At 50.4% G+C, this 23,544-nt stretch overlaps 1 protein-coding gene across 2 annotated transcripts; it reads left to right on the forward strand.

The window, feature by feature from the left end:
* The first annotated feature begins 21 nt into the window (after positions 1–21).
* On the forward strand, positions 22–19,862 carry HAUS8 (HAUS augmin like complex subunit 8). 2 transcript variants are annotated; one of them, XM_036095333.2, is made up of 11 exons: positions 24–246; positions 2,988–3,052; positions 5,716–5,771; positions 11,125–11,206; positions 13,671–13,763; positions 13,867–13,961; positions 14,568–14,633; positions 14,739–14,897; positions 16,169–16,310; positions 18,258–18,399; positions 19,447–19,862. In XM_036095333.2, the coding sequence occupies exons 1-11, from the start codon at positions 218–220 to the stop codon at positions 19,643–19,645; spliced, it is 1,128 nt and encodes a 375-aa protein (XP_035951226.1). In that variant the 5' UTR covers positions 24–217; the 3' UTR covers positions 19,646–19,862. The 2 variants fall into 2 exon arrangements, with proteins under 2 accessions (XP_077910170.1, XP_035951226.1); XM_078054044.1 differs by lacking the exon at positions 19,447–19,862 and having other exon boundaries at positions 22–246; positions 17,119–18,393.
* Positions 19,863–23,544: the final 3,682 nt, after the last annotated feature.

Raw genomic sequence — 23,544 nt, forward strand, 5'->3', positions numbered from 1 at the left:
CCCAACGGGCTCCACACCGCCTCCTGCCGCTGGTGGATGAAACCAAGTGTGAGGGGAAGACAGAGAGTCGCGCGCGCAGGGGTCGCGCGCTCCACCCGCAGGCACGCTCCCCGAGGCCAGCGGCCACCCCTCCCATGGCGGCGCAATATGGCCCGGCCCGGGGCGAAGGGGCGGGGACCCAGACTTGAAGAGCCGGCCTTTGAGCTAAAGGCGGGAAATGGCGGATTCTTCGGGACGCGGAGCTGGGTGAGTTGAAGCGCCGCGGGTCTGGATTTTGTGGGGCCGGCGAGTAGACCATGACCGAGAGCTGGGAGAAGTGGGGCAGCAGAGTTGGGGATTGGGGATTTGACCCCTTCAGGACCCCCCAAGGGTGCACAGGCTCTGGGAGGCGGGAGGCGGCTTCTGCGCATGCTCGGCAGCCTGGGCGCGGAACTAGACTACGAGTCCTCAGTCAGTTGCGCGGCTGCGGGGCGATTCCTGGCTAGTGGCTTAACCTCTCTGTGCTTTCGCTTTCCTCCGCTGAGAAATGGGGCGAATGACGCCGCCGCTAAACCTTGTAGGCCTCGGGTGAAACTTAAAAGCTCTTAGAACAGTGCGTGGCTCTTGAATGTGATCTGTGGCGACTACAGTTATCATTTTATAGTGGGCAAACGCTGGGCCACTAAAGTATCTCCTTTAATGCTCCCAACCCTTCTTTTCTATGCTTCCCCTTTACAGAAGAGACGATAGAGGCTCAGGGAGAGAAGGTCATTTGTCCAGGGTCACACAGAAAGAACAGGAGAGACGGACTCGGACCACTTATCCGGTGCCAGGGATGATTCCTGGCCTGGGTTTGTTTTATTTGTTCACTCGGCCGATGTTTTATTGTGCCAGTGCAAATTGAAGTTTAATAGAGCAGCTGAAATCACTTGTGTTTTCTCCAGGATCCATTACGCAGTGAGATTGCCATTACGCAGTGAGATTGCCATTACCCTCTCCCGAGGTTTGGCGGGAGGTACCTGAGGCTGGCACAGGTGTAGTGAACCCACCACCCTCATCTGGTTGGACTCCAGAGCCCTGCATCAGACCCCATAGGGAATCCATGCTCTGTCCCTTGCCAGCTCTGAGACTTGCCAGGGACGAGCTGTTCAAACACTCAGGTCCTCGTCGGAAAACAAGGATAAAGCAGGCCAGCGGGGAGGTATTTGTAGGGTTGGGAGGATTCTGTGAAGGAGCAGAGCTGCTGGCACCGAGTGAGCATTATTTGGTTGGTTGCCTCTCCCCACTGTGGCCCAGCACCCGCTGGGTCTCACTTGGGGTCCTCAGAGCCTGCTGCACAGGAGCTGGCTGCAGTGAGCTGAGCAAGGGGACCACTGCTTTGTGACCAGTGGAGCTTGTGTCCTGATGTCAGCAGGGGTTACAGTGCCCAGGCCCCTGCCCTGCCCCTCAGTCTGCTCCTCTTGAGTTGCTGGTCTCTGTTGGTAGCATCTCCCTTGCCCAGGCTGCACACCTGGGAGGCATCCCGAACTGTCCTGCCTCAAGGTTCCCCCTCTCCTATTACATCGAACTTCATTCTTTCTTTCCTTAAATAGGGGTGAAACACATAACAGCATTTTAAAGTGAGCGATTTCATGGCCTTAAGACATTCATGCTGTGCAACCACCAGCTCTCTTTGGTTCTGGAACATTTTCATCCACCCAGAAGGAAACTTTGTATCCATTTTCAGTCACTCCCCATTCTTCATCCACCCCTCTGCTCCTGATAATCACAATCTGCTTTCTGTCTTTCTTTGCCTGTTCTGGACATTTCAGATACATGGAATCGTACAATATGTGTCCTTATGTGTCTGTTTTCTTTCACGCAGGACAATTTTTTAAAGAGATTTTTTTTTTTTATTTTTTTAAGTAAACTCTACCTGCAATGTGGGGCTCAGACTCCTGACCCCAAGATCAAGAGTCGCATGTCCCATGGATGGAGCCAGCCAAATGCCCCCAGGATAATATTTTTTTTTTAAGTTTTTTTTTTTTAAGATTTATTTATTTGAGAGCGAGAGAGAGAGAGCGAGAGCGAGCGAGCAGGGAGAGGGGCAGAGGGAGAGAATCTCAAGCAGACTCTGCCTCAGGGCTCCATCTCAGGACACTGAGATCCTGACCCAGGCCGAAATCAAGAGTCAGATGCTTAAACGACTGAGCCACCCAGGCACCCCATCCCAGGATAATATTTTTGAGATTCATCCATTTTAGCATGTATCAGTACTTTTTGAGATTCATCCATTTTAGCATGTATCAGTACTTCGCTTTTTTTTACGGCTGAATAACACTCAGGGTTTGTTATTTCTTGGCAGGAACATACAGCCCACAAAGCTGAAAATATTTGTTGTCTGGTCCTTTACAGAGAAAGATTGCCATTAGGTAGGCTGAGCCCTTAAGCTGGAAAGTCAGAACTCTGCCAGCGAAGCCAAAGGGCTGATCAGTTCCTATTTGGACATCATTCTCCTCTGCCCTTGTGCCCTTGGCCTTGTTCCTCCCTGTCCCTGAATGTCCTTCCCCATGTACCTGAGCAAACAGGGCTTTGTCTCTCACCTCCCCTCACCTCTTTACCTGTCTGGGGTACTCTTCACATTGCCTGACAGGAAAACACTGTCAGGCAATGTGAGGGGAAACTCCTCTCAGGGAAGGAGCTCCATCTCTTGTGCACCAGGTATCACCAGGAGCATAAAGTAGGTACAGAAATGCCTGATGAATTAATGAACCCCTGACTTAAGTTGAGATCTTTGGGGCTTGGCAAACCTGCTTGCTCTTCTCACTCTTGGACCCTTCTCAATTTCAGCCAGGCAGGGGCTCTGTGTCTCTGTTCCAGTCAAGGTGGCCCTGCCTCGCAGACATCAGCTTGTATGGGGAGAGGTTGGGGGATGCTGGGACTGAGTCGTCCCCAGTCTCCTCGCTGCCTTCCCTGAGCTTAGCCAACTACGTAACCATGTCAACAAGATCCCTATCTCCCTCTTCTAGGAAACCTTCCACGGGGGGTCCCGGCACTCCTGGTGGCGCCAAGATGAAAGGAAGAAGAACGCAAGGTGAGCAAAGTTGGAATCTAGCTTACGATCCAGTTTCAGTAAGTGCTTTTGGGGAAGAAAAAAACCAGGCCAGAGCAGGGGAGCTAGGGCTTTATTTCCTTCTAGTCACACCTTTGGGGATTCCAAGTCTCGTCACCCAAGTCTCATCACCACGCCCTGCAGCCAGGGGTGTGGCAGGAGTTGGGGGGGGTCATCCAGGGCAGCAGTGGGCCCTTCCAGCAGCGGGGGTCATGGGCTGTGCCCAGGACTCACCACTAGGAAGTGTGGGTGAGGAGAGCTGGAGCTGAATTCATTAGCAAACACTGGAGTCTCAGTTTCTCCTCTGGAAGCACCTCTGGGGTGCCCATGCATCTGGTGTCCCCCTGTGGGTCTGGAGTCACTGTTCACAGCCTCCCTTGACTCTTGGCAATGCCGCTTTGGGCAGTGGACTCAAGGATCTCCCTCCTTGGAGCTCAAGCCTCTGATAAAAAGAATTATTTTCTTCCAAGTATGCTGTGTGCCAGTGCGTGTCTCCGAGAACTCAGGGCAGAATTCTGGTTCCAAGTGACTGGAGGTTCATCCATTACAGCATGGCTTGATGATCTTGTTTATAGCCTCTATTATGTTTACAAGTGGTCTAGTTCTTGAACACAAATTATGTCCTTCATCGTAACATTGCATCTCTGGAAAATCCAGTACTGTTCAAAACAAATATGTACGTCCCGGTTTCTGGAAACTTGAAACTGCTTTTCAACTGTCCAGGGAACCCCCCAGGCCTCGGGATCCTTCCAGAGGAGCAAAACCCTTTGTTGATGGTATTAGGTTGAAAGCAGGATCGTTTCCTGTGCTTGGAAATGGGGGTGTTCTTTGCCCTGATCCCTCACTGGACATCCAGTGACAGACCCTTGGTGTGTCTTGATTTTCTCCCCTGGACACCACCTGGTCTTGGCCTTGACCCTTAAGTGCCTCCTGCCTGACTGAGCCCACTCACCCTGCAGGCATGGCTCTTCCTTGCCTGGGGCTCACTCAGGGCAACCACCAGCTCTTGTCCAGCTCCATGCTCCCCATTAACTATGGGTGCACCTCCTTTCCACTCAGGATGTGGCCGCACCCCCAGCCCCAGTGAAAGATGAAATCCTGGCATGAAGATCCAGTTGAAATCACCATGTCACTTAACCAAATTGTCAAGCTGTGTGACGTTAACCATGTCCTCTTCCTGGGTCTCTTCATTAAAAAGGGAAAGCCCTAAGCTCTAGAGGTACCTAGAAAAAGTGTAGAATCGTGCACTGGATGCATGGCTGAGCACCTACTCCCTGCTGGGTGGTGGACTGTAGTTGGAAGCAAAACAGACAAAAGTCCTGGCCCTCATGGGGCCTGGAACGGAAAGAGTGGGGGCCGTGAGGGGAGAGAGAGGCCCCTCGGGGATGTGAGACCTGTGAGGTGCCTGGAGGTGCTCAGGCTTCACCAGCTCATGGACCTGCAAGGGAGCCCATTCTCAGCCACCAGCGGGGCGGCCAGCCTGAAGGACACAGGATGTTCCAGGGAGGAGGGTTCCAGCAAGTGCCGTGTTCAGGATGTGGATGAGAATGAGTCTGTGGGCTTTGGAGCAGGGAGATCTCGGCGGTCTTGCAGAAAGGAGTTTCTTTGGTGCAGTGGTGATTGTGAGAGCCAGACTGGACAGGAGTGGGGTTCAGGAGAGAGTAGAGGAAGACGAGCCACCATTGTAAAGGGGAGTGGAGAAGTAGGGGGAGAAGGTATAGGTGGGGGGAAAAATAGCAGGAAGATCGTTGAAGAGAGGAACTGGGGGGGGGTTGCCAGGGCAGTGGCAACGGGGTGAGGGCTGGGCTCTACCCCAAAGCACAGAGTTCCCTCCACATGGTGGGGCCAGGATATGGCCCTGAACTTGGGAGGCTGCTAGATGCTGAGGTGGGAGGTTCTCCTGGGGCTGCTTCTGTCTTCATGGTGAAGTAGTAACTGGTCACTAGCTAACTGGAGGGGACCCAGTGTAGGGGAAGTGGGAGGAGAACGTACAAGGGAGGGTCTGGGAGGGGGGTTGGGGAACAGAGCAGAGGACTGTGGGTGATCACTGGGGCCATTGTGAGAAACCCCCTTCCTGCGAGGCAGGCATGGAATGGGGGGGACCTGGGGCTGGGCTGTCACCAAGGTATATGATCTTGGTGTTCAGCATGTCTCCCGAGAGTCCTGAGCTAGGTAAGGAGGTAAAGAGGCATGAAAGGCTCATATCATGAGTGGGTCATACACAGACTCAGGTGAAGGAAGGGGTTGTTGGGGTCCTGACCGCAGGGAGTGAGTTGGGAAGGGAGGAGGAGGAGGCGGCAAATAGGCGCCCCCCTGTGGAAGGTCTTTTATCCTGTCCCTGCCCTGCCCCTGAATCCACTTTCTGCTTTGAGCATATTCCCTTAACGTTCCTGTGACTCTCTGGGGCTCTGTCCCTAGCCTAGGGACTTATAAACCGTAGATATCCCACATGTTCTCGCCTACAGTAGGTGTCCCATACATGCTCGAGGATGCTGAAGCATGGGATCTGAGAGGAGCAAGGGGGAGCAGCTCCCCTGTTCCTGCTGTTGATCAGGGAGGGCACATAGTACCTGGCTCTTGATGGGGGGGGTCTTCACACTCCACTATTGTAGTCTTGTTATAAACCAACAGTGTGTCCCCCACAGGTGGAAGAGTGGTTGAGTCCCGATACTTGCAATACGAGAAGAAAACCACCAAAAAGGTAACAACATTGATTTGAATGTTCTGAATGGAGTTCCGTCGGACTTGGAATTCTGACCCAAATCCCACGGGCCGGGCACAGCATGGTCCCGAATCCCTTTTGCAAAGACATGATCTCTATTGAAACCTGAGATTGTTCCTTTCAACCCAGTAATTCCTTTCTGGATTCTGTCCTGAAGCAGTTCTGTCGGGTGCCCAGCACACAGTCCCTGGCATTGGCTGGCATTTAAAAAACACAGGGTTTTAAAGAAGGACTATGGGGAAAAAATAATGGGTCTGAATCACCCAGTGTTAGAGGCAGAGTTTAGTGAACTCTCTGTAGCCACGCCACGGAACTCATGCAGCCGTTGAAGATGTAGGGATGGGGACACCTGGGTGGCTCAGTTGGTTGAGCGTCTGCCTTCGGCTCAGGTCATGATCTCAGGGTCCTGGGATCGAGCCCCGCCTCAGGCTCCCTGCTCAGTGAGGAGCCTGCTTCTCCCTCTGCTGCTCCCCCTGCTTGTGTTCGTGTTCACTCTCTCTCTGAGAGAGAAATAAATAAAAATCTTTAAAAAAAAAAAAAAAAAAAGCTGTGACTAGAAAGTAGAAAATAAACTTTAAAAAAAAAGAAAATGATGGGATGAAGCACTTAACGACACAGGCACATGCATTGTGTGGCATTTAATGGAAACACTCAGTAGGTGACCCAGTTACGTATCTTGTTTGATTGTGTGCATACTGAGAATGTGGGGAGGTTGTGTTATTCCTTCCATTTTCTAAATTTGGTTTATGGTAAAATACAGTGAACTATTAATTTCTGCTCCCTACCTTTTACTCTGGTAGGGTGGAACGGCAGGTTCTTAATAAGGTGACTTAAGGGGCACTTGGCTAGCTAAGTCAGAAGAGCATGCTGCTCTTGATCTTGGGGTCGTGAGTTTGAGCCCCATGTTGGGTGTAGAGATTACTTAATAAGCAAACAAATAAATAAATAAACTCTAAAAAATAGTAATGTGACTTAAGATCCAACTTGAAGAAAAAGGAAACCTTTTCACAAACTGGTATCACTTCTTGGGAGTGATTGGTTGTTTTCAATGGAATTAATTTTTTAAGTTTTTAAATTATTTTTGTTTTTTAGAGAGAGTGTGAGAGAGCGCACTCGAGGGGGCGGTAGGTGAGGTAGAGGGAGAGAGAGAATCTTAAGCAGGCTCTACACCGGACGCAGGGCTCCATCTCACGACCCTGAGATCATGACCTGAGCCTAAGTCACTAGTCAGATGCTTAACTGACTGAGCCACCCAGGTGCCCCTGGACTTTTTTTTTTTAGGGAAGTTTTAGGTTCACAGCAAAATTGAGTGGAAGGTACAGAGATTTCCCGTATAACCCCTGCCCCCTGCCACACACACAGCTTCCCCCACTATCAGCATCTCCAACCAGAGAGGTGCACTTGGACATTTGAGGAAGCTACATTGACACATCACCCAGAGTCCTTTGTTTTTTTGTTTCTGTTTTTTCTTTAAATTCACGTGATTTACTCTGTTGAAGTGATTTTCAACAAAAGATCACAGTCCGTGCCTCCTAATTTTAGTGTTGCCTTGTAAACTTATTTACGAGCACCCGTGTGTCTGAATGCTCTAGTATTTTCAATCCCTACGAGCTTGTCCGTTTTTTTTTTTCCATCTCTTAAGGTAGGATTTACATAAAGTGTCGCTCTTTAGCATTCAGTTCTGCGAGTTTTGACAAACTCATCCTGTCACAGACCCACCACAGTCAAGATATGGAATAGTCACCCCCAAGATCCCTTGGTTCTCCACTGAAGCCGGCCCCACTCCATCTCAGCAGTTATCTGATTTCTGTCCCTTTAGCTTTGCCTTTTCCAGAAGGTCATTAAAAAGGTGTCACACAGCCTCTTGCATCTGACTTCTTTCACATAAAGGAAAGGAGGTCCCACCCTGTGGTTGCCTGTCACAGTTAGTGCTGGTTCTTTCTGGTGGCTCAGGAATATTCCACAGTGTGAGTGGGCCATAGCGTGCTTAGCCATTTGCCAGTGAAGGACATTTGGTCTGATTCTCGGTTTTGGCAATGGTGATCAAAGCCACCTTAAACATTCTCGTGTGGGATTCTGTGTAGACATGCTCTCGTTTCTCCCAGGAGAGGAACTGTAGGGTAAGTGAGTGTAGTTTTGACTGACTTGTAGGAAACTGTGCAGCTATTACCCAGAGTGGCTGCAGCTCTTGACGTTCCCACCAGCCACAGAGGAGAGCTGGGTGGCTCAGTTGTTAGGCGTCTGCCTTCGGCTCAGGTCATGATCCCAGGGTCCTGGTCTGCTTCTCCCTCTCCCACTCCCCCTGCTTGTATGCACTCTCGCTGCCTTTCTCTGTCAAATAACTAAATAAAAATCTTTAAAAAAAAAAAAAAGATTGAAGCCATTCTAGTGGATGAGAAGTGGTAGCTTGTTGTGGTTTTAATTTACATTTCCATAACAACTAGTGATCTTGAGTACCTTTTCATGTGCTTATTGGCCAGTCCTGTATCTTTGGTGATGTGTTCTTTCAAATCTTTTGCCTTTTTTTTTTTTTTTTTTTTAAGATTTTATTTATTTGACAGAGAGAGAGACAGTGAGAGAGGGAATACAAGCAGGGGGAGTGGGAGAGGGAGAAGCAGGCTTCCCGCGGAGCAGGGAGCCCAATGCCGGGCTCAATCCCAGGACCCTGGGATCACGACCCGAGCCGAAGGCAGACGCTTAACGACTGAGTCACCCAGGCGCTCCTCTTTTGCCATTTTTTAATTGGGTTATTGGTTTCCTCACTGTTGAGTTTTGAGAGCTTTTTATATATCCTGGATACCAGCCATTTATGGTGATTTTCAAATATTTTCTCCCGGTGGGGACACTTCTTTTAAGTGTCTTAGGAGGAGCAGAAGTGCTCAACTTACGGATTTCTGCTTTTATGGATTGTGCTCTTGGTGTCTTATCTAAGAGATCTTTGCCTAACCCAAGATCACAAAGATTTTCTCCCATGTTTTCTTCTATGGTTTTTATCGTTCTTTCATAGTTTTAGATTTTACATTTAGGTCTGTGATCCATTTTGAATTAATTTTTGTATCTGGCGTGATGATGGAATTGAAGTTCATTTTTAAGTGTATGGATGTCCTCTTGTGCCAGCACCATTGTTGAAATGACTTTCCTTTCCCCGTCATATTATCTCATCACCTCCATTGAAAAGCAGTTGACCTTTTTTGTATGCAACACTTCTGGACTCCATTTTTTCCATTGTTCTATGTGTCTGTCCTTAGGCCCATCACACGCTGCCAGGATTACTGTAGCTTTATAGTCTTGAAATCAGGTAGTATGAATTCTCCCACTCCATTCTTTTCCAAAACTGGCTGTCATAGTTCCTTTGTTTTTCTTTCTTTCTTTTTTTTTTCCTTAGAATGAGAGGAAGTGCGCGCACGTGCGAGCCGGGAGGGGCAGAGGGAGAAGGAGGAGAGAGAATTTTTTTTTTTTTAAGATTTTGTTATTTGAGAGAGAGAGAGCATGAGAGAGTATGAGCAGGAAGGGGGAGAGGAGCAGAGGGAGAGGGAGAAACAGACTCCCCCCTGTGCAGGGAGCCCGGCAACTCTAGACTCCATCCCAGGACCCCAGGATCGTGACCCAAGCTGAAGGCAGACGCTTAACCAACTGAGCTACCCAGGCGCCCCGGAGGAGAGAGAATCTTTTTTTTTTTTTAAAGATTTTATTTATTTATTTGACAGAGAGATAGCGAGAGCAGGAACACAAGCAGGGGGAGTGGGAAAGGGAGAAGCAGGCTTCCTGCTGAGCAGGGAGCCCGACGCGGGACTCGATCCCAGGACCCTGGGATCATGACCTGAGCCGAAGGCAGATGCTTAACAACTGAGCCACCCAGGTGCCCCAGGAGAGAGAATCTTAAGCAGGTTCCACGGTCAGTGCGGAGCTTGACGCGGGGCTTGATCTCATGATCCTGAGATCATGACCCATTCCTTTAATTTTCTATATGTTTTAGATTTAGCTTGCCATTTTCTACCAAAATTTCTACTGGGATTTTGAATGTATAGAATTTTTGCATCGGTTTAGGGAGAATAACATCCTGAAAACACCAGGCCTTTCAATCTATGAACATGGTACACGTATCCATTTAGTTGGTCATGTTGGATTTTTGTCATCAGCGTTTTGTAGTTTCCAGCGTATAGACCTTCCCTATATTTTCTTAGGTTTACTTAAGTATTTGCTGTTTTTTAATGCTATTATACATGGTACTGTCTTTTTTTTCTTTTTTATTGATGAAGACATTTTTTAATTGAGGTATGATCAACATACAACAATATATTAGTTTCAGACATATAGTGTTTCAGGATTTGTATATGTTGCAAAATGATCACCACAGTGAGTCTAGTTAACACCTAATACCATACATAGTTTTGTTTTTTCCTTGCTGAGAGCTTTCACATGGTACTATCTTTGAATTTCACTTTCCAGAGTTGTTCATTGCTAGAAATGTGATCTTTTTATATTGACCCTGTATCCTCCAATCTTGCTAAACTCACTAGTTTGTTTGGTTTTTTAAAGATTTTATTTATTTATTTAGGGAGTGCGTGCATGCATGCACACAAGTGAAGGGGAGGGGCAGAGGGAAAGGGAGAACGAGAATCTCAAGTGGACTCTGCTGAGCACCGAGCTCCAAGCAGGGCTTGATCTCACGACCCTGAGATCATGACCTGAGCTGAAATCAAGAATGGAATGCTTAACTGACTGAACCACCCAGGTGCCCCTTACTTACTAGTTTTAGTAGCATTTGGGATTTTCTTTGTAAATCATATAAGAAGAGAGTTTTATTTCTTCCTTTTCAACCTGTTTGCCTTTTAGTTCTTATTCTGAGAGCCCCAGTAGGAGGTTGAATAGGAGTGTTGTATACGTAATAAAATATTTTTGCTCTTTATGAAGTTTTCTTTCTGCTTATATGTTACTATTATTATAATGGCTTGCTAGCTCCATGCATTGCTTGTTTTTTTAAATAAGTTTTAAAGATTGATAGTTGTACAAAAACTTTGTTTTTCTTGATGACCAAAGTAATATGTTCCCTGCAAGTACTATAAAGTATACAGAAAATCAGTTGGAATCTGCCATGTCAGAGATAATCACTGGCAAACATTTTGGTGGTTCCCTATGTTCTATGCATGTGAGGGTATCTTTTTTGATTAATTTGTTCTATATATATGTAATTAAATGTCAGAACTTTAAGTCTATCCCTGGCCTCAAAGTAATAGCCGATGCAAACTGCACAGGCCATGAAGGGGCCCCTTCTCATGAAGGGGAGGTGTCTTGTCCCCTGAATCCTGAACGTCATGTGTTCTCCTAACAGGCTTCTGCAGCAGATGCATTAAAGACCAGTGGGAAGATGCCGGAAGGGGGAAGGAAACTCCAGCTGCTCCAGAAGAGCAAAGGTGTGTAAAGATGGAGGGAGGTTGTGAAACAGCTCTGAAGCTCAGCAAGTGATGAACATGGTGGTGAATTTTGTTTTCAAGTATGCTAAGGTGAAACTCCCTCTTTCTTTCTAGGAAGTGTCAGAAGAAGGAGCTAGTTAAAGAATGTCTGTGTAAGGACAGATCTGAGGCATGTGGGGAGCTTAAGGGGAATGGCAGGGCAAGAGAGCAGGTTACTTCCTGAGCGGCCATCATGGCGCTTCCTTGATCGTGTGTCCCATTTCCTGGGTGGAACTCTTGAGAGCAGGACTCAGAGAGCGTGTGAGGCCTCATCTTCCTGCCTCTCACCACCTTGGGTTAGATCTTCCTCGTAATGGTTTCCCGTTAATCGTTCTAGAAGCTGTCACCAAAGTGATATGCAAAACTTGGGAGTTTTTCTGATTGTAGACATACATGTTTGTTGTAAAACGAAAAACAACAACAAAAAACAGAAAATGTAGACAAGGAGGGTGGACACTCACTCATGAGCTGCCACTTCGATCATTACTGTGTATTTGGTGTTCAGTTGTAGTCAGTGTGCTCATCCTAGAAATCTGGGAAGGCCCCTCCTCAGAGTAGCACTCCATCCAGCTCCTCACATGCCCACTTCTCCAGCAACACTGGGTAGCTCTTTTGCATGAAAGCAGTTCACAAAAAGCAAAACTGTTTCTTGTCCCACACCTCCTTGTTCAAAATGGCAACAACTGTGAGTCTCATAGGAAAAATTAGGTACAGTGGACCCTTGAACAACATGGGTCTGAACTGCATGGATCTATTAATATGTGGGTTTTTTACAGTACGGTACTGTAAATGTATCTTCTCTTATGATAACGTTTCCTTTTTTCTTTTTTAGTTTACTTTGTTGTAAGAGTACAGTTTATAGTATATGTAACATGTAAAATATATGTTAATTGACTTTATGTTCTCAGTAGGGGCTCCAATCAGAGACTGTTAGTCGGGGGATTGGAAAGTTGTTGATCGTGGTTTAGATGTTTGCTCAGCATCTGTGCTGCTCCTTGACCTAGGCGTGACTGAGAAGCGGCTCATGGAGCTGGGGCTGACTTTGTAGTCTTTCCTCATGCAGTTGGGTTGGGGGCCACGCGTCAAGCCGGGAAAGCTGGTGTTCGGCCCAGAGGGGTCAGAAGTTGGGTCAGCCACATCTTAAAATCGGGGTTCTCACCCACGGGCGATTCAGACTTAGAAATGTCTGGACACGTTTGGTTGGTGTGAGGGATGGGGGAGGTATGCTACTTGCGTCTGGTGGGTGGAGGCCGGGGATGCTCCTCAGCAGCCTGCCACAGCGAGCACAGCCCCGGCCCAGAGAGCGATGCAGCTCCGAATGTCAGTAGCGTCAGGGCTGAGAAACCATAGTTTAAACGGAACCACCCGAATTGAGATGGACCACCAGAGACTGCTTGATTGAGTTCCATCGTATAGCTCAGTAGGAAATTACTTTTCTCGATGGAAACACTGTACATGCGCATGACGGAACATCGAACCCGTGCAAAAGCGATAGCAGTTAAAAAAAGTCCTGTCTCCCACCTCAGGTTTCCATCCTCTTACCCAGGAGGTCAACAGACTCCTGTTTATCTAGAATTTTTCAAAAATTTGGACGAAGGGTACCATACCGTACACATTACCGTGATGTCGCTCTATTTATTTCCACATACTCATTTTCTCAACTGCATGGGCATTCATTAAATCACTTGCTGTTTCTTTTTTTTTTTTTTTAAAGATTTTATTTATTTATTAGAGAGAGAGAGAGTGAGCACGAGAGGGGGGTGCGGGAGAGGGAGAAGCAGACTCCCCGCTGAGCAGGGAGCCCGATGCGGGACTCGATCCCGGGACTCCAGGATCATGACCTGAGCTGAAGGCAGTCGCCCAACCAACTGAGCCACCCAGGCGCCCAATCACTTGCTGTTTCTTTGCTAACACGACAGAGAGTGTTTTGCATGCCATCTGTTCGTTTTGCAGCCCGCTGGAGCCCTGGCTTGGTTGAAGCCTGCCGTACCCCACTGCCCATTTCAGGTGGTGTCAGGCATAACTTCACATGGTTAAATAGAGGGTAAAGATGAAGGGAACTGCCAGGGAAGATGGACAGTCCAGAAGCTGCTGGAAAAAGAAGGGAAAAGCTGAGGGAAGAACAGGTACATGGTGTGTATCAGACTTCTATCCAGAACATAGCGTTTTTTATTAAGCAGCAAGGCATATTTGCAGCTCTGGGTTAGAGAGCCTGCGTCACTTGTCTACTTCTACCCTGAAATATATTCACGTTGCTGGCTGGGCATTTGCAGAGGTGCTTCAGCCTTCTGTCCCGCTCACCTCCCAAGACGCTGACTTTTTGGAAGCAAGTGGTGGTGTTCCACAGAGTTGCCTGCTTCCCGGTGTAGGCGTGCAGTGCCTTGCAGACTGTGCTGACCTCTGGGGATTCTCACTGGGTCCACAGACAGCAGTGGAATCGGGAAGGGTGACCTGCAGTCCACGTTGCTGGAAGGGCACGGCACCGCCCCGCCGGACCTGGACCTCTCAGCCATCAACGGTAAATCATTTACCTTGCCCCCCCCCCGCCCCCCGCTTTGCCCCAGTGGGCTGCCGAAGCGTGCTCTGAGTTCTCACCCTCAAAATGCTCTTCTTGACCTTAGACAAAAGTATGGTTAGAAAGACTCCGCAATTAGAAAAAACGATGTCGAAGAAGACTGAGTCATCGTCATTTTCTTCTTCACAGAGAAAGAGCCCGGTAAGTGTCCGAAATGAAAGGGAAGATGTGGAATTAGAGATGTCTGATATTAGCTTCTGCCCTGTGCACATGCCATGCAAGGCTCGAGGCTCTAAGATGGAACAAGCCAGCCACGCGTTTTAGGACAAACCCAAGACCACACACGTCCTCAGAATATACGTAGAGTTTAAGTTGCCCCAAGTACATGTACAGGAGTCATTACTAAGGCGAGATCATGTGAACAACAGTGCCTTGTTTGCTGATGCTGTGCTAGGGAAAGCACCAGGCCAGGCCCTGGGTCCTGGGGCAGGACGGCTGGGCTGGGGTCTCGCTGGGGTCGGAGGCCCGCGTCCTGGCTGCAGTGTGGCACTGATTGGATGGGTACCCCCCAGCTGACCCTGGACCAGCCAACCACGGGACGGGGCCAGACCATCTCCTTCCTTCTCACAGGGCGCCCAAAAAGACTAAAGGAGAAAATAGAAACAGCGGGTTGATACACAGGAGAGAATCATCAAACTACTAAATTAAGTAAAGTTCGTAAAGGGTCGGTTTCTGCCCCTCCGGGGGAGAGAGCTAGGCTTATACCAATTCACTGGCAACCAAAAATGTCTTTCTCTCCTCCTCAAGGACCTGTCGGAGGCGATGGAAATGATGGAATCCCAAACGTTGCTCCTGACCCTGCTGACCGTAAAGGTGAAGACAGGACCTTGCTGGCGCGTGACGTGGGTGGGGGACAGCCTTTGTCAGCTGCAGGGCTGCAGTGCCCGCCCGTCTGAGCTCCTGTTGTACACTTGACAGATGGAGAACGGTCTCACTCCATTTGAAGAAAAGGCAGAGAGGAACTTACTAATCATGTGTAAAGAGAAAGAGAAGCTACAGAAGAAGGCCCATGAGCTGAAGCGCAAACGTCTCCTCACTCAGAGGAAGCGGGAGCTGGCAGACATCCTTGACGCTCAGGTCAGCGGTGACGGCAGTCTCCGCGCCGCGTGTCCCGGGAGGGGGCGAGCCCGGGAGGGCACTCGCAGGGAGTGCTGACGGGAGGTGTCCCTGCCGCCTGGGTGTTGGTATGTGACGGTCTGTAAGAGGACGAGGCTGTAATGTCAAGCACTGAGCAGCCAGAGGGACCTGCCCCTTCCATGCACGCATGCGCATATTCTTCAGGCCCCTGAGGCTGTGCCCAGTGAGGCAAAGACATGAGCCGCGCCTCCCCACGGGGCCAGGGTGCTGATGGGGGATGCCGTCTTGGTGCCGCGTGGTCAGCCTTGGGACAAGAGCCAACCCCTGGCACCTGGAGAGGGCCTGTGCGGAGATGGGGCTGGTCCTCTGAGTGTGCGAGGGTACTAGGGCTGCCGTAACTAGTACCCCGGGGCCGGGCGGCTTAAACGACGGCCCGGGATTCTCTCACGGTTCTGGAGGCAGGACATCTGAGACCAAGAGGTTAGCGCATCTGGTGCCTTACCAGGGCCAAGAGAGAAAGCTGTGCCCTCGGCCTCTGTCCTCGGCCTGTAGTGGGCCATCTCCTCCCTGCGTCCCTTCACTTGGCATTCTCTCTGTGTGCTGTCTCCAGACCTGGCTCACTTGAACGACTTCACCTTAAGTCAGTTACTTCTGTAAAGACCCTGTCTCCAAGTCAGGTCATATTCTGAGGTGCTGGGGTTGGGACATCCACAGAGGAATTTGGGGGGACACGATTCAACCCCTAATACCCAGTGTGTGTGTGTCTATGTGTGTCTGTGTGAGAGAGAAAGAGAATGCCCTGCGGCCAGGCCCTGGGCTAAGAGCAGGCCTCTGTCCTCATGGAACTTAGAATGGAAGGAAAAGAAAAGACAAGCGAACAAATATGTCCTCACAGGCCCGCATGAGGACCCTAACAGCATGTACAAGGGGGAAGGGGGGGTCTTACGAGGGGCAGGCCTTTCGGCTCAGTGCTCTGAAGCAGGAGGGCCCAGCTTTCTTGGGTCCAGTGTGATCCCACTTGAGGGCCTGGCCCTGGAATATTCTGGAAGCCATGTTCTAGTGAAGAGGCCTGGGCCACCTTGCTATCGGCTGGGCTATCGGAGGGCAGCTGGGAGTGAGGGGAGAGCCCCCCATACCCACGGAAGCCTCCTGGAGGATTCCTTAGGAGATCCTGAAAGCACAGCGTTGTATCTTCACCTCACGGGTACTGTGAACTTCCCGAGTGCGTGACTGGGTCTTGTCTCATAGGCCTCTTTCACTCCTGCCTGCAGATCGAAATGCTCAGCCCCTATGAGGCTGTGGCCGAACGCTTTAAGGAGCAGTACAAGACATTCGCCACGGCCCTGGACACCACGAGGCACGAGCTTCCTGTGAAATCGATCCACCTGGACGGGGACGGGCAGAGTTTCTTAGGTAGGAAACGGGGCAGCTGCCGGGCAAGGGGCAGATCCAGTGTGGGTCGGAGCTTCTTGTGTGCCAGCCACCTTTATCCATTTGTGTCACATCACAGCCTCCTCTGAGGTAGATGGTGCATCCCTCATCAAATGGCAGAGGACAAGGGAGGCTGGCAAGGCTGCGGTTTGTCCGGGGTCGCGCTCTGAGTAAGGACCATGCTGGGATTTTAAGCCAGGTCTGTGGACCGGCCCAGTAATTTCCAGCCCTGCTGAAAGACACTTCTGTGGAGCAGCTGCATTCCCCCGAAGGGGGTCTCTTCAGAGATGCTGATCTTCACCCCATCCAGTTTTCTTTTTTCTTCTTTTTTTTAAGATTTTATTTTTAAGTAATCTCTACACCCATTGTGAGGCTCAGAGTCGCAAACTCAAGATCAAGAGTCACACACTCCAGCGACCGAGCCAGCCAGGCGCCTCAACCCCATCCTGCCCTCTACACACAGCCGTGGGATCCCTCTCTTGCATGGGGTTCCCACCTAATCCCTCACGGGAAGAAATCAGCAAGCATGCTTGATCTTAAAATTCTCTTTAGAGGAAGTATCTTCCCAAAGCAAGTTTTCAGTCGCCTTAGTGTCTGGTTATTTCCAGGCAGGGCCCTCATGAGCCATCTACATACGTCTAGTTTGAGGCTGATGTAGTAAAGCATCGCCACCTAAAATCCGGTGGACAGTCCCTCCAGAACTTTCCACAAACGCAGTTCAGGATCACAAAGGCTGTTGTTGTATTGGTGATCTCAGAGATGATTTCTGATCCACCTTTTCCCAGTACAGATAAGGAAGGGAATCACATGGAGTCTTGAAGAACGAGCCTTGTGGAGCGATTATCTGCGTGCAGGTGTCCGGTTTTATAATGACAGCAGTCAGCTGCACGCCTGTGACTCGGACTCCGTCCCTGACAAGTGCCGTAGGTGGTGACTAGGAGTTGGGATCGGGAAACGGAGGAACGTCCCACGGCTTCTAGAATTAATGGACAGACTGGGTAGCTCAAAACACCAGAAGTTTATTCCCTTCAGTTCAGGGGTCCTGCAGTCCAAAATCAGGGTGTCAGCAGCGGTGAACCTTTCTGGAGGCTCTGAGGGAATATGTGTTCTGTGCCTCTCTCCTGGCTCCCGGTGTTGCTCCCCGTTCTTGGCATTCCTTGGCTGGTGGTGGCGTCGCTCCAGTCTGCCTGTGTCTTCACACGGCCTTGCCCTTGAGCGCCGCTGCTTCCAAATTGCCCTCTTCTCAGAAGGATGCCAGGTCACAGACCTCACTGTAACCCAGCGATGTCGACAAAGACTCCACGTCCAGTAAGGTCACGTTCGCAGGTACTTGAGATTAGGTCCTGAACATGTCTTTTTGGGAGGAGGCAGTGGAGACCAGAACGAGGAGTAGAAGAGGATGGGTGTTTGTGGAAGAACCCTTATAATGTTCTCAAAACATTACGGGGTCCGGTTGTGACGCGTCGTGTGTGCAGGTGTGGCATGTGCTGGAAGCGGAGAGCTGCCAGTTTCCTTAGATGCAGGCCATGCTCTCAGGGCTGAGGGGTGCAGAGATGCCAGGAACGCTGAGTGGGAACCACGGGCTTTTTGTTAGGTTGCTCGCAGGACAGACTTCCTTGGCCTTTTGTGTTGGTTTCTGTTGAGGACGTCGAAGTGGCCTTCCGGGTCTGTTCCAGCGACTGCCCGGCTGGTGCACACGCCTGATCTACGATCTCAGGCCCCCGTGGTCTCCGGCACAGGGGCACAGAGGCGGTACCAGCACATGGAGGTTGTCCTCCACGACCCTCTCTGCCTTTGAGCTCTTCACGATTCCAGCATAACACGCGAGCATTCCAGGGAACAAGAAAAATCCGGTCAGCCGCCCAACTTGCGCATCCCTTGCTTGGGGCACCGTGAAACCCTTGGCTGACTGTCCCTTTCTTCCTCCAGACGATTTGCAGCGGGAGTTGATGACCACATGCCATCTGCTGGAAGAACTGGGGATCGGCAGTTTAGAAGAAAACTTGAAAGCTCTGGACCTGCTAAGCGAACTTAAGGAAACGACCCAAAAAAAGGATCTGGAGCTCCGAAGGTATTGCAGAAAAGATTTGAAGTTGGGAGCAGCGGGTCGTGCTCCAGAGAGGGGGCAGCTCTGGTGTTTTCAGAGGCTGGGGGTGCAGGGGTCTGCTGCGGCAGGGAGAGGGGACTGGGCAAAGCACCTTGAACTCAGCCCAAACCCCCGTGTGTGTTCTCAAGCAGCCACAATAGAAAGGGGGCTCTAGCGTCACCCATCCTGTACTTCCCAGAGTCAGAGCACTTCTGGTGCCCTTGGATGGGTCTGCTCGTGCTTGAAGCATCTCCTGGGGTAAGGGCTTGGGGTGCTCTTCTTGGAACTTGTTACTGGAAGTATAAATACATATAGAAAAGGCATGGATCCTAACAGTTTAGTTGATGGGTTTCACGAACGTGTGCCCTAGGGAAGCAGCCCCCAGGCCGCAGCGCACCCCACAGCCCGCTCCCCGAGCAAGCCCCCTCGGCACCTTTGTCAATGCTGAAGCTTTCCCCCGGGTATTTTTTTTTTTTTTTTGACCGTGGGGCTTTCCTCCTCATCTTCCCTAAAAGAATCTCATTTCTCTCTCCTTCCTAATGCTGAAGGTGCTTCCTGAAATGTCTAAAGCATTTGAAAATTACTCGTAAAAAAGAGCTGCCCCCTACTATGACGTTTGCTTCTGTGTGCACTCTCAGATGAGCTCAGCACGCATCAGAGGTTCCAGATTACAAGGGTCCCACGTTCGGCTGGCCAGACACACTCCTTCAGTGTGTGTTTCCCCACCACCATTTACACTGCGTGAGGGCCACCCGTCCATTCATGGCATGGTTCCTGACGCGGTGTGGGTGTTCCCTAAATATTTGGTGAATAAATGAGTCTTCTTTTGCGCCTGCCCGGTCCTGTTCTTCCAGGCCTCTCTGAGTTCTGCTCAGATTTGTTCTGTTCTTAGTTGTCCGCGCTTTCCCAAGAGCACACAGGAAGCAGCCCCCTTCCCCACATCGCAGCCGCAAAGGCCGAAGCCCCCCTGGTTCTCTCTGGCTCCCGGGCACAGAGGGCGAAAAGGCTTCATGCATCCTGTCGTTTCTGCAGGAGCTTCGCCCAGGTGCTGGAACTCTCCGCCGAGGCAAGTAAAGAGGCGGCCTTAATCAACCAGGAGGTCTGGGAAGAAGCCCAGGGCCTGGAGGCCCCCAGCCGGTGGTACTTCAATCAAGAAGGCGCCTGTGGGGAAGCTCCGGGAGAGGTCGGGACGCCGCTCCTGTTGGGCGCTGGTGAGCCACACACGGTGTGAGTCTACATGCAGGCCGTGTCCCCCCCGCACAAGTGGGGACCTCCCTGCAAACCACCGGGAGGAAAGCCCATCCCCTCCCCCTGGCTCAGGGCATACGTGTGCCGTGGCGCGTGTGATGCTGTGGGAACTCAAGCACTTTAGACACTAGTTTGGCAATGTAGCTGTTTTTGTATGAGCGTATCACTTGATACTTAAAGAATAAAACTTTTGCATTTGAGCCTTGGTTGCTACGTCAGGGGCCAGGAGAAGGCTCGTGTTGTTTTAAGTTCTCCTGAAGAGCTGCTCCTAAGCCTTGGGACCTCTGAGACATTGTGAGTGTTTCACTTGCACGGGGATTTCATGTCCTTCAGTCATGAGGTGCTTATCCCTTTACTTTCCTTCAGCAAGTTCGGAGTTGGCCCTCCGGTGGAAGCTCTCCACCCAGTCCAGAGTCCCAGTGCTGCTGCAGGCACTGATGGGCTCTGGGCTACACCCCGTGCCCAGTATGGCACAGAGGATCAGCCCTCCAGCTCCTGTCTACACTGCGTGGGCTCCGGCCACCTGGGTGCTTCCCAGGTAGCGTGCCTGCGTTGACGTTGGCTGGTTCCCGTTTACAGGCCTGTGTTACAGCACTGAGTATGGGAACGTTCCCCAGAGAGGCGCGGTATCCGTTGACATGCGTCTGAGTAAAAGAGACGCAGCCACTGTTGCTAAGGCCGCTCAGACGTGCAGGGCTGTTCTTGTCCAGCTTCCGCCTTCGCCCCGCCAGCTCTTGCACTCCTCACCGGGCCTCCCCAGTGGGTTCGGATTGACAGTTGCGGGCAGGGGAAGCGCTCCCTAGGGAGACGCAATAGTCGTGCCCATGAGATAGGCACTAATGGCCACCAGCTCTTCCCGTCAAGCCTGTGGGAACGTTCCAGTCTGTCCACACTTCACCCATAATCCTGTCAGCCCGCACATTCCCAGTCTGCACGTCCGTTCACAGCCTGCTCTGGGGCTTCCCGCGGAGCTCCTGGATCAGAGTTCCAGAAACTTCTCTCCCACGCCTGACCACTTTGTCCCCCATTCATGTGCGGAAAGCATTGGGTCCACCAGAGGGGACACCCAGGAACCCCGGTCCTTTTGTCAGTAGTTACCTGCACTTACCAGCTCACTTACAGGGCCCCTCAGGCCCTGTCTCCCCCGGTTTTCAACAGCCAGGGTTTCCAAGGCCCATCGCAGTTTCCTTTTGAGCTGTTCCTCTACGGAGGAGAGCTCTTGGCCGGTTGTTGGGCATCATGGGCTATCAGTGTGTGCCCCAGTCTGAGGGAATGGGACTCGGGTCCACACGGTTGCAGGTTCCGCTGCGGTTCCTTTACAGCACTCTGGGCGTCTGCGTGTACCACCGGGTAAGCAAAGCCCGTTCAGAATCCCAGTCTGTTCCCACCAGGGAGCCTGCCACGGAGCCATCTGCAGGCTCTGTCTCTCACGTGGGCAGACAGAACAGTTCTTTTTTTTAAAGATTTTATTTATTTATTTGACAGAGAGAGAGACCAAGAGGGAACACAAGCAGGGGGAGTGGGAGAGGGAGAAGCAGGCTTTCCGCGGAGCAGGGAGCCCGATGCGGGGCTCGATCCCAGGACCCTGGGATCATGACCTGAGCCGAAGGCAGACGCCTAACGACTGAGCCACCCAGGCGCCCCCAGACAGAACAGTTCCTGTAGGCATTTTGTGCCGCCGTGGGTGCGAGGGGGACTTGTCAAGATTCAGCACGTTTCTACATTGCTACAGAACCCCCACGTCCACTCATGTGCCCAGGAGGCCACCCGGAGTGAGGACCCTGGGCCAACTCCAATCCCCTTCCAAACCTTGAAGGCATTTCTTCTGATGAGCATTGTTGTGTCCTATTCTCATGCCCCCCTCCAATTCCCATAGTGATTTCCACAGGGCTGGGCCCCACACGGGCACCCGTTTCGTAGGCCAGCTTTCCACTGCCATTTGCCTGACTGGCCAGGTTACTGGCCATGACCCCTGAGTCTAAAACCCAGACAGAGGGACTCTTGTTCTGCTCAAGTCTTCCATTACTGCTGAGAAAAGGGTGTGCAGTTCAGCCCACCGGACTGGTTTGTTTTTACCTCCTTTGATGAGGGTGCCGTCCTTCCAAACTGTTGTCCCTTCACCTTGGCACTGCTGTTCATAAGCCAAGCAGCTCTTTGTCAGTGAGAGCTGTTTATAGGGCACTCTTTAAGTGACAGTAGAATCTGGCAGCTACTCCCACGGCTTCAAAGTCAGTCCTAGGGGAAAAGAGGCTCCCTGCTCATGCGTATCTCCTTTCATTCCCCCAGTAGCACAGTTGTGCATTGTTACCATCGTAGTCTGGGCAAATACTCTACAAATGGAGTATTTCTCCAACGCCATCAAAAACATGAGGGATATGGCGGCTTTCGAGAATATTTTATATCCTCTAGTTACAGAGACAATCTTAATTAACCAAGAGGTCTGGGAAGAGAACAAGGAGGTCCATTAGTATTTCAAGGGAGAGAGCACCGCTGGGAAATCTCGGGGAGAGCTTAAGCGCATGCTCCTCTCAGGGGACAACAAGCTTCATGCATCCTGAATCCACACCCAGGCCACACTCACTAACCCAGGTGACGAGCTTCCTGCAAACAGCTAGGGAGTACACATCCTATGCCGCTTGTTCAGTGAGGGGTTTTCAGTGATAGATACGTGATATTCAGTAAACAGGATCCCTTTATCCCCTTGTTCTAGGCAGTTTTGTATGATTATTTTGTTCGATATTTTAAAAATAAACCTGTTCTGATTGAAGTCTTGGTTCTTTGTGTACCGGGGACAGCTGAAAGTCACGTCACCATATTGTTATTTATAGTAAAAAATATGTTTGGTCTTCACCTGAGTTTCTGGCAGAGCTCCTAAAACCCTTGGAATTTACTAAGTGATGGGAACGGTAAAGGTGTATTTTGCTGTTAATGAGGCGACTTTTGGAAAGACCCTACGTAACCTAAGGATGGGGAGAACCAACCATGCAGTTAGAGGGGTTGGAACTCTGAGGCCTACCCACCCCCCACCTGATCCCCCCCCTTCTCCTGGGAGAGGAGAGGGGCTGGTGATTGAATTAAGTTGCCAGTGGCCAATGTTTTCATCAGTTATGCCTGTGTCATGAGGCCTCCATAAAAGCCCAAAACAATAGGGTTCAGAGAGCATCCAGTTGGTGAACTCATGGAGATGCTGGGAGGGTGCACATCCAGGGAGGACATGGAAGCTCCATGCCTTTCCCCTATACCTTGCCCGATGCAGCTATTCTATTGGGTTGTCCCCGCATCCTATCCTTTTATAATAAATTGGTAGCTTAATGAGTAAACTGTTTTCCTTAGTTCTGTGACTCACTCTAGCAAATTAGTGGAATTCAAGGGAGAGGGTCATGGGAACCTCTGATTTCTAGCCCGTCAGTCAGAAGCACAGGGGACACCCTGGACTTGTGATTGGCATCTGAAGTGGAGGGCAGCCTTTTGGGACTGACCCCGTAGGCAGTGGACCTGATGTCGTCTCCATGTGGATAGTGTCTGAATTGAGTTGAACTGTAGGACACCCAGCTGGTATCCTAGAATTGCTTGGTATTGTGAGAGGAAAACTCACAGATTATAATTGGTATCAGAATAAGATTTGTGTTGTCTGATATTTTTCTGAACAGCCGGTCCTGAGCCTTGGGTGTAGGGCTCACTGTGCAACCATGTGTACCATGGGATGTATGTGCTCAGAAAAGGTTTCTATTGGAGGAGGATTAAGAGGTCGACAATGTTTTGTGAATGCTCTCATCTTTTCTTCTTTTCCTCTTCAAATAGGCTGAGGATAAAGAAAAAGGTTTATTCAAACAGGATGGAGGGAAATAAAACCACATAATTATATCAATTGATGCAGAAAAA

This window comes from Halichoerus grypus, chromosome 1 (genome assembly GCF_964656455.1).
Source record: "Halichoerus grypus chromosome 1, mHalGry1.hap1.1, whole genome shotgun sequence".
NCBI classification, from domain to species: Eukaryota; Metazoa; Chordata; class Mammalia; order Carnivora; family Phocidae; genus Halichoerus; species Halichoerus grypus.